The following is a 16,361-nucleotide window of genomic DNA, read 5'->3' on the forward strand; positions in this document are numbered from 1 at the left end:
TTTTTTTTTTGTTTGTAAATGAACTGAATGTACTGTACCATGTTTCTGTTTGAGCTGTGTGTGCCTGATGCATAAACCATGGCACGGAAAGGGCCAGTTTGTCCCCACCGTCTGCGTTCGGTCACAAACCATCCCAGCTGTGTCCTCATGGTTGTCACCACCTCACCAGACTCTCTCGGTGTTTGTGTAGCCTTATACAGTATATTGCACTTACTGTACCTGTATAGTATCTGGTCTGTATACTGTATGCACATAAATATGTATATTCACTCATGTATGTATGTATAGTACGTTTCTATATCTCTGTATATGTACGTGTGTTTGTTCATAGTCCCTCACTAGAAATGTGTGGCTACTCATATACATTATGTGTATGACAATTATAAAAAGGTGTGAATGCCAGCGCCCACTTTTGATACCCCACTTTTATTCTCATTTTGTCTTGTTCAACGATGAAAATAAAAACATCACGTATTTTAAATGACAGCTTTAAAAGATTATTGTTTTCACTAACTTCAAGGTTTCTAGTTTTTCAGAAAAATTATCTGAACAGATTTCAAAATTGCAAACGTGCTGGTGTTTCTCCTGACAGTTTTCTGTAGTTCAAAAATATTTGGTAACAGCCCACTCTGTGTAGTTTTGGTTCTCTGCATCTTATGCTCTTCAAGTGCTCCAAGGTTTAGAAATGCCCTAAACCAGATGGACTTCTGTGCTGCAAATCCCATCTCTATTCACACGGGGGACTTGCCGTCAATCTAGGGGTGAGTTGTGTCTGTGACTTCTTGCATGATTAAATACTAGATATAGAAGGGCCTTAGGCTGGAAAGAATGTTTTCTTCAGTGCAGGTGAGCCTTAGGAATGGATAAAACCACCCAAATTTATTAGTCCGTTTTATGGTAGCATTACAGGTGCTATCTGTCAGACCTCTTATGCTTTGCAGCCCACAGTAACATATAATTGCCAATTGATTTGGCATTTATTAAAACAGCTAACAATCACTTATTAGCCCTTTGTAAAATTAATCACCACACAGCTGTATGGAGGCTCAGCTATCTGGTGGTGGGGCAGCAAAGCACTGGTTTATCTTACATAGCAAAATATCTCTGTAAGTCAAAGGGATGACTGATACATATTTTCCAGTTGAGCATGTGTTTAAGTTATTCATTGAATTGGAGCTTAAATGATCATCATCTGTGTTTCTCTATGAGACCTAGGACTGATAAATTTGCTCCCTTTACAGTTAATTTTATCATCGTACTAGATGGGTTAGTCTTGGTGTGGAGTAAGTTACTGCAGCAGAGTGGCAGCAGCTACTCAGAAAAATCTCAGAAGACAGATCTTTATGCAGGAAATACTGAGAAACCTGTAGGATGACAGAGACACTGTTAGGAAGAGCCTTCACCCCAACTAAAATTGCATAAGAGAAAATTCTTTGCATTTCAAGTTGCAGGGTTAAATTCTGACTTCACTCAGGTCAACAGCAAATTCCCATTTCACTCATAAGCTGTAACTAGAATGTCCAAGGCACGCTTTTCCTCAACAAAACATAGGATGGAGAAAGGAGATATTCCACTAATTGAGCTCAGAGTTTATGGGCCAGTGATCTGATCTCAAGTCTTTCCAAATCAGTGGCAATTCGTGGACTATTGGATTCGCTTGGCCCATCTTTTTTTTTTTTTTTTACAGTCTGGAAAAGCACGTTTGCTATCTGGGGGTTCTAATCACAGCTGCATAATTCACAATAGAAAAGAATCAAAATGAGAAAAGGCAGCAGCAATGTGCATTTTTAAAATTAACATTGGTGAGATCCTGGCTCTTGCTTGAATTCTGCACCAAAATTTAAAACACAATTATAATCAGAGAAAAGCAGTGCTTTTTTTTTTGCTGGTTGACAGTTTGTCAATCTCTCTCTTTGTGAATCCCATTTTCTAAAGCATGCAGATGCCAGTCTGAGTCTCTTGCCTGTACCTCAGCTATTTTATGTGTCAGGAAGTCACGTCAATATTAGATTTGGGTACTATATTATTTAAGTGTTCCTGATATAAATGAAATTGCGTGATCTTGCTGTGAGGTAACATCAGATGTGGTACTGGCCTCTTACTCAGGCAACATCTTACATCTTTGGATTCTTTAGAAACTCTCTACAGTTTTCAACTCTAGCAACTCTGTTGATTACCTGAATGCCAAACTCGAGTAAGAAATTAATCATTGGTGGAGATCTCTGTGTTTTAATAATGTTTTTATGCATTTTTAGAAGGAAGATGCAACCCCCTACAAAAATAAGATCAACTCTGTACATTCAGTGTTGGTTTTAGTCATGTTTTCCTGAACTTTTTTCCCCTCCATACAATCAGGACAATTTTTGAGAAATGGCATTTAGTTCAAGAAAATTATTGACTCAATTTCACCATCCAAAAAGGAGAAATGGAAGAGCATATTTCAAAATTTCTCATCCGTAAAACAACTTTAAGTAATGAAACTTCAAAGTAAAGTAACTTGGGAGTGCTGAGGCATTTTCCCTCCATATATTATTTGCTAATTTTATATTTCTCTTATTTTAAAATTGTTTTCTTGACCGTTTTCTTGAAAATGCTAGATAAATATACAGACTTAGGTGCTTTGCTGGTAAACTGGTGTGGTGAAGTTCTTCATCTGTCCCAGCAATAAAAGTTAGTTAAATCTTGGATTCCAGTACTGACTTAGTAGGAACAGTGCTGAAGCTCATGTATGTGTTTTAGCTTGGAAAAAATGACGTCCAATATAGCGGAGAAACGAATGGAATTTGTGATGTCACCACATGTCCCGTTTTTGTAACTTTAGGATTGGCCCCAATGTCCACTTTCTCGCATTTCTGAGTTCTTACAAAGTCAGGGTCTTGTTTCCACTCATTTTCACTCTTCCATATTCAATTTTTGGGCCTTTCTTGGTAGAAGCAGTAACTAAAGAATGCACCCTGCTGCCTTCAGCTCCCTTGCACGTGAGAGCTTTCGCAGCCTGCAGAGGTTGGATCCAGAGGAGAAAGGACCTTGCCCACCAGCAGCTCTCACCTCTCCATGCCACCTCTCAGTGCGAAGGGGGATAGGCTGTTCATCTCTGTATGAGATTTGGAATCTGGCAGTTTTCCAGAACTGTCAGATTGAAAGTAAGAAACCCTAATGAACAGGTGAGTTGCGCTGTGGACGTGGTCACTCAGCCATTGGCAGGGCCAGCTACAGTGGTCACTGAGGTCACTGCTCAAACCATCCTGCTGATTGAAGTCTGGATCAGGAGCATTTAAGCAAAATGAAAAAAAAAAAGGCTTAGATGAAAAGAATACATGTTTCCAAATAAGATAGTAATGCAAGGTCAGGAAGATCTGTATCTAGACTGATTGCCAGCACAAAAATGGAAAGCAGAACAGTGAATTTCTCATTTCAAATTTGCTTTATTGGTAGCCTCAGCAATAATCCGAGGGTTACCAGAAAACTCAAGGCACGGGAGTGTGTGCAAGGCTGGTTGTGTATAAAGTGGCTGTGACATTTAGTAATTGGAAGCAATGAATCGTGAAACTGGAGGTCTGGAATCAGAGGTGCTGAAGGTTTACTAGTCATTCGCTAATTAAATTTTAGGATAAGTGTTAATTGCTCATAATCTTGAATCTTTGGGAATTCCTGGAGTTCCAGAGATTCTTGTCAGTCATTTTTAAGTGGTGGATTGGCCAGGCCATAGAGTGCAAGACAATATAGTCAGGTCTTTTAGTTCTATGTTTGAAAAAAGGTGTTCAGATTTTTTTTGTGATACTGTATCATGTAATTACGTTAAGTGATAATGTAGTTCTTATAGGGACTCTAGTTTTATAGTTTTTACAGGGACTCTATTCATTTTTTTCTGTAGTAGTATCATTTGAAATAAAAAATATTTCCTGAAGTTTAGAAATTCAGAGTAATGTAAACCAAAACATTAAACACAGGAATTCGGAAGTTACAATAGCCCTTAAATGGGCTGTTTCGTGAGCTGAAAAGAAATGTGTCAGTGAATTCTTTTAAGGCTAAACTTACAGAGTAAGATTACAAAGTGCTCTTCCCACTCATTTTGTAAAAAATTAAGATTAGTGTGCTGGGGAAATGCTTTCCCATGAGGGAAAATAGAAATCTCACCTGTGTCCCTTGAAAAGAAAAATTTGTGAAAGGTTGGAAAGGGCAGTTTGTGCAGTGCTTAACACCTTGTGCGTGCTCTTGTGCTTGTGATGCAAGTAGGTAAATGCACAGAATCATTTAATCTGGTTGCTGGCTTCATAGGAAACCTTCTAGAAAACACCTGAGGCACTTTTAGGGAAGAATTTGCAGTTACACTGCCCACTGTCCCCAGGGAGCGTTACCATGCACTCCCTGTTGCATGGAGAGTGTCTGCTTTCACAGCTCACCTTGCACACCCCATGTGTTCCTGAACATAGTGTTACTTTTAATAAGCTCTGTACTAATAATCAATTGTTGTTTTGAATTTGACAGTAACAGGAGAATGGGTTAGCAGTACCGAGCTATATGAACAACTAACTATCCTGGGCCAAATTATGCTGTCTTTCGTGTCAGTATTACTCCAGAATAACTCTGTCAGAGAGAGAGAGAAATGACTGCAGCTTTAGCTTGTAGTTCTACTCTGACTTACTGACTTTTGCAGCCATTGGAAGTAACAACCCTCAGCGGCAGTGCAATGGTTATAGCTCACGCTTAGCAACAGAAATCTTGTCCAACGTAATTTTCCAAGCACCCTCTCCTGAAGTCTTTTAAAATCATTTTAATTGAGGTTATTTTTACTGTTCAATTGAACAAACTGTAGTCAAATTCTCGGACCCATGGAAGTCAGCCGGTACATTCCTGTTGGCTTCAACTGGGTGAGGATCTTGCTGCTCAGATTTTCTGAAACCTGATTCTGGCTGAACTCCTTCCTGCCTTGGACAACTCCCCTTTTGCGAACGTGTGCTGAGAGGACCTCCACGTCAAGCTCAGAGTATCAGATAGCAGCTCATGAACTGCTGCTCCTTAACATAGCCCTCCACCTCTTGCACCCGTGGCACACGACTGCCTTCTAGGAGTGGGATTTCACACCCTCCCAGTGGAAATACCTTACCCAGCCAAGGGGGCTGGGAACCACCTGCACCGCAGAAAGTGCCGTCAAGAGTTTCAGTGGGAAGGAGAGTTTGGAAACTCCTGTCTCAGAACAGGCGTGAGGGAGGGAGTACCTTTTCCTCCCAGAGGATGGTAAGTGGCTTTCAGAAAGCCTTTCTTCTTCACTTGCTGTAGCCTGCCAAAACAAGCCAGCATGCTTGGCTCTGCTGAATGATGTGTAGCGCTGCACACAGATTGCACTGTTAAGAGACCTCTTTGTTTACACATCCAGGAGACATTCCTAATAATCTCCTCCAAATGTTGCTGCTTTTTTTTTTTTTTTTATTTCGTTGTATTTTGCGTTAGTTTGAGATCACTTCGTTATAGCCTCACATCAGCTGTTGGGCTTTAATTTTACCTGTGATATGCAGTTGTGACAAGGGGAAAGGTGTTTGTATATGACACCCATGATCACATATGTGTGATGTAGTTTTTCTCATTCTTCAATAGTTAGCCCCTCTACCCATCCAACAGCGGGGGGAGATGCTCATGAGGGCCAGAAGTCAACAGCATCTCCCTCAGCCCCATAACCTCTGGAATTTCAGCACAGTAAGTGGTAACCTGCATACTAGGAAAAAAATTTTGAAAGCAAAAGTGAATTATGGGGGCTCTCCTATTGGCCTGAGCTTCCAATTTCATCTCAGACAAACCAATAGCATTAAAACCAGGCCAGCCAAGAACCTAACAGCCAAGTTGTCACGAGGGGAAACAGCTGAAGGGGATATGGTGTTGTCTAAAGTCCTCATCTAAGCTATAGTGGAATATATTTTTTTAGGTCATTAGAAGTTCACACGCCACAAAAGAAGCCCCAGAGCATGAAATATCACATGGCCACTTCAAAGGTTAAAAAAATTTTCCCAAAAATGAATGAAAATTGACAACATTTTCTAACTTAGTGACTAGTATTAGAGCTGCATACAATATTTCAGTATTTCTTCTGCCACATAGCATTTTTAGCAGCACTTGTTTCCACAGGCACTTGTGTGAAAAATTACAGTGCACCTTTCAATGACAGGTTTCCTGAAACACCTCTTAGCACTGGGAATTAGCATGACTTTATCCTCCCTACGCTTCATGCTGGTGGCTTGGCTTTGGAGGAGCAGAATTGCTCCCATCACTTGCTCCTCTCTTGTCTCCTGCCTGCCTGGTTTACAGGGCTAAAGTTACATGGGGCTTGGTTTGAGACAAGAGGATGTGAGTGGGACTTACATAGCACATCCTTTGCTTTTACTACGAGAGAGCATTATCTATCCTTGTATTTATGTGGCTATTTATGTCACACATAAGCAAGTAAAATTTCTCACAGCTAAGAAAGAGAGTCCCAGGCCTGGTGCTCAGGCTCTGGTGCCCACTCTGTATTTTCAGTCCTGCTCACAGATTTTTCTTTTCACAGCCCTCATGTTTTTCATTTGGAGAGGCTATGCTACATGGAGTTATTTGGTTTATATATAACTTACAGGCATCACCATATTGTTTTCAGGAGCATCCATGTGTCCAGGAATTTACACAGACCTGCTTGCTCACTGTACCAATCCACTTTGCCTGGTGCTCCTTATAGTGATAGTCCAGTTCCTGAAGGGCCAGAAAGTCTGATCTCATATTGTGAATAGTCACCCACAAAAAGATACAAGATGCTTCCTACACCTGGTGACCACAGCTAACTGCTGTGAAAAGTTGTGTCCATCAGTGGCTGCTTAATTGTATTATTGGATATTTATTATTATATTATTTTCCTCTATCTTTTTCCGTCTGTAACTATGACTCTCTCTCTGCCTAACCAAACTATCCTGCTCACTTAAGAACTATTTTCATTTACATTTCTCCTTCTTGCTTATGAGTACCCACATTTTGAGCACTTTTGTGGGTCTGCTGGTGCACAGGGTGGGCTGGAGCTGTGCCGGCATCGCTCTGTGGTCAGTGGTGGGGGTGCCCAGGGCCAGGGCAGAGTCCCTGCCAGGGCAATAGAAAACAGAAATAGTCTGCTCTGACACAAGGGAGTTCCTGGCAGCGTGAGTCACTGTCTGTTCCCCAAAGCCTGTTCTGATTTTCCCCTGGGATTATGTGCTTTTCTCAGTCAATTTTGATGTAGCAGGGAGCTACAGCGTGTACTGACCCCTGGCTCCAAGTCTTGGCCTCTAAAAGCAAATGAACTGGACATGTTCTGCCCGTAAAACCTCTGCTCCACCACAGTTTTGTGGTCTAGCTGAGGGCAATCTAATTTAAGCAATACATGCATTTGTAAACCAACAGGACTGCTAATTATTTTTCTGAAATAATGCAAAATTTCAATCATATGAGATACGAAGTCAGGCCCACTGCTAGTGGAGTCATCTACACACAAAAATATAGTTTTCACTTTGCAGAGAAGGGAACTACCTTGTCTAGTTTGTTTGTCTGACCTTCATAAAGCATTAAAACACTCACCAGAAGTGATCTTTTTATACTCTGAAAGATTTTCTTAGGCAAAAGATATTACATTTTTTTGAGGATCTGTAAAGGTGCTGTTTTTTCTTAGCTGAAGATGGGTTTATAATATTACTTCTTGTTCCATGGTATTGTGCCAACATAGAACCCAAGAGTACATAACAGATCTTAATAAAATTACTTCCAATGTTTTTGCAATAAAAGCATTGGAAAACTGAAGGCAAATAGTAAAAGTAAGGTGGCAACGTAGATTGATTTCTCCTAAAGCCTTCAACAAAGCAGGTGATTAACACAGAATAGAAGAATTCAGTTTAGTACAGTGGAAGAAGTTTATTACTTTTTGTCATTGATGTAAAAGTTTGGCACAAGCATTTGCTTTTAAGATTTTTAAAGAAAAAACTGGAGACTGCACTTAGTCTTGCACTCAGTCACATTCAGGTGAGAGAATTTATCCAACTACTCTACATTCCTATGTGCTTCCTACACATCAGGTTATCACATAGCTTTTACTGCCTGCTTAGGATCAAGGATTTGAGCCTACTTCCAACCCCTCCGTGGTGAATGTCCAAACGTCTGGGCTTTTCCTTCACTCTCTTTCTCTGTTTGTTTTAAAATAAAAGTAAGAAAAAAAGTTTCTTAGACCCTGAGTAATCTAATGAGCAAAATTTCCTTCAAAACAAAAATTGATGTACAATCAGAAAATTAGAAAATTCTGTAATCCAGAGGATATTATGTGATGTAGTACCTAATACACATCCTGGGGTCTCCAGAAGGTCCCTCCTTGCAATCCTAACATTAGCTACTGGCTTCTTCTTTTCTCTTCAATAAGAATAGGCTTTGGGCCAAGATTCTTTGGTCCAAACCAACTTTGTCTCTCCTGTGCTGTCTTGTTGGCTGTTACCTCCAGTGCTGATGCGTTTTTTGCCTGCCTGCCTACATCCGCATCTGCAGCCAAGCTCTGACATGCTGCAGTGTGTGTACCATTCCTCAAGAACTATGGGATCTTTCCCAGGAGAGCTGTATAGCTGTAAAGTGCTTTGAATGCTCAACTTTTTTCCATAAATTATCTTGTAACATCGTTATTTTTTTTTGTGCCTCTCACTGAACAAATTCCCTGTTATGATTTAGCAGGGGCATTAACAACATGGTGCATGACCAGAGGAGAAGGCTGAAGCCAGAAAGGAGGGAGGATACGAAAAAAATTAGCGCTGTAACTAAGTGTGAGTGCCATCAATTTAGTCACAGGAAGGATTAGGCCGAAGTCTGCAGTGTTAAACACATTAGCTTTAAACACCTTGATAGTCCTACTGGCGTCATCAAGGGGGTTTGCTGTGATTAATCAGCTGGGTTGAGTCCTGGCTTGTCAGCCTCAGTGCCTGTTATTTGTCTAGGACACCCTGAAAATTTAGTTAACCCCCTGGGACTTTGTATCATCAGCATGGTTATTTTCATATCTGTATCTCGATCTACAAACTGGGGATTTCCTCTTAGGTCTGTTCTGCAGCTTCAGGAGGCCATGCACCCTTGTTCCAAGCATTTTGATTTTGCTGCACTTAAACACTAGAGCTTGGCAAAACTATCAGTTAAACCCTTTCATATTTGTTCTCACATTTAAGCTTTTTTTTCCCCAAGCCTTTCCACATTATATGCATTCACTTGGTCTATTTTAGCAAATGACTTTGCATGTACCAGCTCTGCACATTTTTCCTGCACACGCAATTACCTGAATGCAGGTACAAGAGAGGACTGTGCCATGTGGACAGTACACCTAAGAAAATGCTAGTGTGAAGGACTTAGCCATTGAGCAAAAATAGCATTAAAAAAATCACAAGTGGACTTGAAAATCTGTGTCTGGGAAAGTGGGAAAACCCAAATTGTTCATAACGTATGATTCACTAACTGTAACAAAATACAGTGGCCAGTATAAAAGAGGATTTCGAAGCTGCCTGTTCTTGGGTTTATTTTAGGGGCTATTTTGCATGGGGTGTCAGAGTGACCATGTAACTGATACATTCTACACCACCATTTCTGTCTTTGGGAAGTGTTGCAACTGGTATTTTAGAAATTGGCATGTCAGAACGCTGCCTCAGTCCCCTTGAATCCCGTGAAGGAGGAGGTCGGCTACCAAAAGACACCGTGTGGGCAGCGCCCTGCGTGTGGTGCAGTGGTGAGTGGGGGGGGGATGTGGATGCAGCAGCCTCACGGTGTGTGTGCTGTGCGTGGTGCATGGGGACTGGAGCACACAACGTTCCGTGAGGGATTGGCACGTGCTCTCTTTGCTTGCGCCATGGGCTGTAAAAGAGAAGGCATTTCCCGATGCCTGGAAGAGGAAACCCGTACTCGAGCGCTGTTGTCGTCAAGTCCAGCACAGAAGCTGGTGTGCTGGTGAATATTTTGGGTAATGAATTGTGTGCAGACTGTGTCCCTGTCCTTCCCCGCGTAGGAGGAGCCAGCCAGACTGAAGACGCTGCTGCGTAAGTACCGACCCATCGCTGACGAGCAGAGGGGCAGGAAATCTGTGTCAGGTAGAGCCTCATCCACAGATCTGTGGAGCTGAGCCCTGGGTGGGGAGGGGAGAATCTCCGGTTCAGTCAGTGAGGTTTGGGCCAAACCCTGAGCACTCCAAGAGACAAAGCCTCATGGCCATGCCTGATGATGTGCCTCACACCTGCCTGCAGCACAGTAAACATTAGATCACTCCTGAAACGAAAGATAAGTATTCAATCTAAGAAGCAGACATAGCAGACTTCCAGAAGAATGGCTCGGCCGCTCAGGAGGACATGTTGCAGATAAGTTACCTGTGTAATTCAAAATTCCTAAGAATATCCAATATCAGGATTCATACTTTGGTTTAAACTTATTCTACTCAGAGTACTATCTGGCGTATAAGGTAAGCTTGGTTTTGTTATAGTATAAAGAAAGGGAATTCTATCTAAAATTATTTTATCCTGTTTTGTTCCTTAATTTTTTTAACCAAAAAATGCACACATTACTGTATTCTCTTTATTTTTCTGTTTGAGTACGTCCTTTATTATTACTTTTTCTGGTAGGCTTGCTCACATTTCTTTCTTTTGCTTTGTTTCCTGGTATGAATCAGAACATTTTCTTTATTTATCAATATATGCTGGATATGCTTCAAGCTGACCACAATAAAAGTTTCTGTAGTGGCTTCTAAGCAAACCAGTCCCCAGTTCCAGGAAAGTGGTGAATGCCTACACTTGGCATTCTAAGACTTGTGATCTAAAGACCTATGCACAATCAAAGGGACTCAAATACCTTTAATAATAAGGATACATTTCCTTCATGAATCATAAACCACTGCCAAAGTATCACTGTACATGTGCATTTTCATGACAAGAGCATGGATGTAGTTGCACAGCCCCTGTGAAGGTATGATGTGCTTACACTTACAAATCCTTAATTCATGACCAGTGTGGGAAATGCATGTCAGGAGACTCAAGACATCCCTTTAAATTTGCAAATTTAGAGAAGGTGAGAGGAAGTTTCCTGATTTGCAGGTATACAGTGTGGTATCCAAAACCAATGAGCCCTTTCAAGATAGTTTACTATTAAGGATTTCAGTTCCAATCAAAAGCCTTTGAAGGCAGGCGCGTTTTCAGTCGTGAACAACCCACTGAACTCCAATGAAGCCACATTCTTGGTTTCAGAGGGGCTGTGACATGTACTTGCAGCTAAACATATGCTATCCTCAATTCTTTGATCAAGATCACATTTTCAAACATTCTACATGCAAGAAAACATGGGGTTTCTAAACTCTTAGTGCCTTGCAGCTGATGAAATGTCACAGAGTAGGATAGGTTAATCCATATAGTTCGCATGGAGTTCATTAAATCATTTTAACAAAATTAAACAGAGTTATATTTAGCTTGATACTCAGAAGTGTTAACACCCTGCTTTTAATGTGACAGATTGGATTTGGAAAGCAATATAAAACATGGGTTTCAGTGTATAGAATTTTTTATTTCCACAACTTAAGGATGTTGTTAAGACCCATGTTCCTTTTTAAGATCTATTCCGTCACTTAAAATCCAACCAGTGCTAGTTAGCCAAAAACATTTATCTTTATTAGCTTTCAGTGCTCTAGAGAAGTTAAAATGGGACCTTTTATTACCCATTTTCCTTAAAGAAGTAGTTAAAAGTAAAGACTAGCTTTGATTCTGTTGTTGGCATCGAGATTTTTTATTCATCAAACAAATTCCAGTTTCAAAAAGGAGTAAGCTGACCTTGCAAAGAAACAACATATTCAATCTATGACCAAAATAATTATTGGTATGCTTTTTTCCTCTTTTTATTTTTTTTTTTTCCTTCTTCTCTTTCTCCCTCTACCCCCCTCCAACAGGTCACGTGTATGCAGTGGTTGCAAGGGGACCACACGATGCTGGATATGATCGAAAAAAAGCGTTGCCTCTGCAAAGAAATAAAAGCTCGACAGAAATCAGAGAAAGGACTCTGCAAACAGGACAGCATGCCTATTTTGCCGAGTTGGAAAAAGAATACCGGGACCAAGAAATACAGCCCTCCTCCTTACTCGAAACAACAAACTGTGTTCTGGGACACTGCCATTTGACAGGCCTGTGGAGGATTCCTTCTCCACTGTGTTGCGCCGAGCACAGGTAGCCTGCTTTCTTAATAAGGCAAAGGCTCTAACCTAAGACTTATCTGCAGGTGATGAACTTCCTAGGACAAAAAAAAAAAAAAACCACACCGATACAGTGCTCACCTGCCAATCAAGAGAGAGATTTACGTTTCTGACTGGATTAAGGCATACGTATTTATCCAGGATTTTTTTGGATCCAGAAGATATCAAAATGTAAATATTTCGCCAATATATTGAAAAGACCCAAGATAATACACTGTTTAAATATATATATATATATATAAAAATTCAAAAATTTATGAAGAATTTTACTATATAATGTTACTGTTATACTGTTTTATTACCTATTTTCTATGTTTTCTTCTACTGTTCACCCCCGCCGCCATCATTTTATTTCTCTGACCTGCCTAGATGTGGCCTCTGTACAAAAAGCATGTGGTTGTACGTTTCGTTGAGGAGTACAATGTACAAAACAACATGGTGCTAGGGCTGTAGAAGATAACTAGAGTTGTACTTGTTAGATGTCCTTAGCTTTAGGGGGAGGGGTTGGGGGGAGGGTGGACAAAGGAGAGAGTTCTGTTGGGAAACAGTGAAACTGCAAGCACTGAAAACCGAAGTGCTTAATGTGAATGCCCAAGTTGCATTTAAAATATTAATTGCTCTGCATCTGTTTTCCCCCGTGATGTTAATCAGATAAATTGCCCTCAGTTTTATATGAATCGGTTGCTTAAAATTATTTGGCCAAGAAGCTAAATTTTCTGCAGCACAGCCTGCAACGAAAACTCTTCCTTCACTGCATTCAGTTGATTAGCAGAGACCATGGTTCACTGTGACTAAGCATTGTACAGCCCGTGACAGAGAGACCCGGTCGCTCAGCAGGTTAAGGCAGTGCCACTGCAGCCACCGTCCCTGTCCGCATTCGTCTTTGGTCCAGGAAAATAAAGGCGACAGAAACCTGTTTACATTTTTGTTGTTTTTAAATCCAGCAACACATCCTTACTTAACGCTGCGTCAGATTTCCTTGTGTCGTTCGTAAAGGCTGGGATTCAGAGCCCTTGAGAGCCGGTGGGGAAATCCCTCTTGATTTCACGCAGTTTTGAAGCAGAGGCCCCCACGTGACGTGTCCTCCCGGCTATGCCGTTTCTTCTCCCTGGCTGCTTCTGTAATTGGCTTGCTATCCTGTATTATATTACACCCATTTGAACAGAATATTATGTCATGACCAAAGAATTATGACCTCCTGGTTTTAACGGGAGAAAGAGATGGCTTATGCTGATTATGAGGGTGAAATCCGTGTGATGAAATATCTTCCAAAAGGATCTGTTGAGAACAAGGGAAACTTGTACTTCTGTGGAGTAGGAAAAAGAAAAGATCTATGGCATATATTTTGTATATTTAAATTTCTATCTATGTGTCTGAAGTTTGGTAGCACAAAAGTCCCTCTTTAAAACAATCATTTTAATATTATATTTGCCGAGAAGAAAAGGTGTGTTGTTTGAAACTTCTTGTTATATTGGCTTTTCTTTGAAATTATATTGACAGCATTGCCACTGCTGTAATTGCTGATCAAAAAAAGAACCAAAAATAACAAATTTTAGAAGGTTTTTTGTAATCTATATTGCTAAAGTTTGAGTTTGAGTAATGCTTTATCAGTAGTAGTTTCTTTTCAGCCTCTGAAATAAAGTTTTTAAATATTTTATAACTAATTAACTAATGTATATTTTGATGTCCAAACTGAGATTTCTGTAAAAGATAAAGTGTGTGTTTATATGTGTGTATGTATATTAGCATTATTGTGTATGTATATATGCATATGTGTACACACATATATATGTATATATGCATGTATCTATATATACGCATAGATGTGTGCATACGTATTTACCTGCATACATTAAATATGGGTGTGTTGTGAATATACAGTGGCTGGAGTGGGTACACAATTGAAATGAGGATTTAAAGAGCCCTTCACAGCTGAAATGGCAGAAGACATGGAAAAAAAAAAAAAAAAAAAAAAAAAAAAAAAAAAAAAAAAAAAAAAAAAAAAAAAAAAAAAAAAAAAAAAAAAAAAAAAAAAAAAAAAAAAAAAAAAAAAAAAAAAAAAAAAAACCAGAGGCTGTGAAGGAATCTTTGGATACATGTTACATCCAAAAGACACCAACTGTATATTCTGCTTATTCTCTTTTTTTTTTTAAAGAAAGAAAATGGCAGAAGGAAAACTCCAGAGATCTCGCAAAGTTCCAGAGTCTGCTGGAAAGAAGACAACTTGTTGGTCATGAGAAATCTGTTGAGATAACAGGTTCATTATTCAGAAAGTGTCAATGCTTTGTCTTCCTTGTAATGTGGCAAGAGAAGAATTTTCCATAACCATGTGTGAAATACTGAGCTCAGCCCTTTCCCCCAACTGCACGAGGTCTCTGGTGACAAAATGGAAGCTGGCATTCAGTCAGCCCGGATAGTCCTTCTCCACACTGGTCTCTTCCTGGAGAATTCCTTTAAAACCCCGCTGCTGAAGCAGTTTCACAGCCCAGACCTGCGGGCTGCAGTGCCCGGCCCTTTTTGGGGGAAGGCAGGTGTTAATGGGAACAATTCCGTGTTTGACAGTGTTTGTTCATATTGTGTCCTTTTCATATCAATACGTAATAGGAATAATGATCAGGGAATTGAAGCATTCTTGTCCTAAGCAGACTTGCTTGTACACTTAGCCCGCCACAAACCACTCCTTGTTTCGCTTTCATTGCTCAACACCGTTTGTGTTGTCCTTCCTAAATAACTGCCCATGTGCTTCCAGACCTCCATTGTATCCCATGGAAACAATGGCTTTTTGTTTCAAAGTGCGACAACATGATAAAAGTAAAATATGACTTAGCACTTACCTTCAAAGCACTTTAGAAATGTGAAGTAAACCTCACACTTGCGAGAACCGTTTTACAGAGGAGGGCAGCGAGGCTCGGGTGGAGTAGTTTCTGAAGGTCACGGACAGAGCCAGGACAGGACACGGGCCACTGACCTGTCCCGGGACTGCTGGCCCACCCCACCCCACCCCACCCCACCCCTCGAGTAAAAGGCACATCGTGCTGCCCAGAGCTGCCATCACAACGCTGTTAAACATTTCCTACACCACCTCTCGTCTCAGCAGCTTCTGTGTCACAGGGTGAATGACAGTGCTTAGTTACACACGGTCATTAAAGCTGTAGTCTGTATAAATATGCAATCTGTATATACATACAGATCACATATATACACACACTTATGAAGACTGTATATATGAAATTGTTTGGTATGCACTTATTTTGCTTTAAACTCCTGAAGGTAAACATTATAGTGTAGCAATTTGTGTAAAGTGCACTGTGATTTCAAGAAAGCACAGTAAAGTCACAGGTCTTGTTATTCTTGCACTAAAAATGTGTTTACGTATATTAGCCAATGTATGTCTACTTTATCGCTCCTTTTGACAAATTAAAGCAAATGGTATAAAATAGTATGGGTTGTTTTTTTTTTTTTCTTGGTTTAGGTTGTTTATTTTTAAGTGGACAATGGCACTATGTTTTTAAATGACAGGGTTTTTAAATAAAATGAAATCATTCTGTGTTCATTCCGATGTAATACATTTACCAATATCTTGAAATTGAATGTCATGTTGCTTTTTTTTTATATTTCATTAGAAATTGTCAGGTATGTGCCTGAGATTGTGTAGGAGTAAGGAGTAGCTAGAGGCTAACTGTAATCATATATTATTAGCCGTTTCTATATACACGGTATAAATACATATTAATTTTCTTTTCATTTTTGTACTTGATTTTTTTAGGTAAGATGTAATTAAATGTACTTTGATACTTCTGAAGTAATAAGATGTTGTTTGAAGATCAATTCTGCTTTCTTTAGTGCATTGACAATATTTTACAATAATTTAGTGCTTATTTATTTGTGCTCCGGTGTAATTATAATAAAAAGCAATAGTTTAAAATATTTGGCTGTTCATTTTTATTTGATGGTTTGAGTTAAGAGACAGGTTGTTCACTAGGGATTAGCCAGAGATTCCTGGGAAGGAAAGTCAAGTCATAGATGTATATTTATAGCATTCCCTAGGCACATTTTTAATCGCACCATTTGTTGGAGGAAATGAATTAATTACTTTAATAGGTTCATATTTGCAAGTCATGCCTGGTTGCAT

The 16,361-nt window shown here is 39.9% G+C and overlaps 1 protein-coding gene across 5 annotated transcripts in view; it reads left to right on the forward strand.

The window, feature by feature from the left end:
* NYAP2 (neuronal tyrosine-phosphorylated phosphoinositide-3-kinase adaptor 2) overlaps window positions 1–16,154 on the forward strand; it is a 130,409-nt gene extending 114,255 nt beyond the window's left edge. For 4 of the 5 annotated variants that reach the window (XM_027900466.1, XM_027900470.1, XM_027900468.1 and 1 more), the window contains one exon: window positions 11,930–12,651. In XM_027900466.1, coding sequence (XP_027756267.1) covers window positions 11,930–12,157 — 228 coding nt within the window. In that variant the 3' untranslated portion in view covers window positions 12,158–12,651. Of the gene's footprint in view, window positions 1–11,929; window positions 12,652–14,384 lie in introns of those variants that run through there. The other variant, XM_027900469.1, reaches the window with a different exon arrangement.
* The last annotated feature ends 207 nt before the right edge of the window (window positions 16,155–16,361 follow it).

Source organism: Empidonax traillii, unplaced genomic scaffold (assembly GCF_003031625.1).
Source record: "Empidonax traillii isolate 1590-97213 ecotype Southwest subspecies unplaced genomic scaffold, ASM303162v1 scaffold732:size314962, whole genome shotgun sequence".
NCBI lineage: Eukaryota > Metazoa > Chordata > Aves > Passeriformes > Tyrannidae > Empidonax > Empidonax traillii.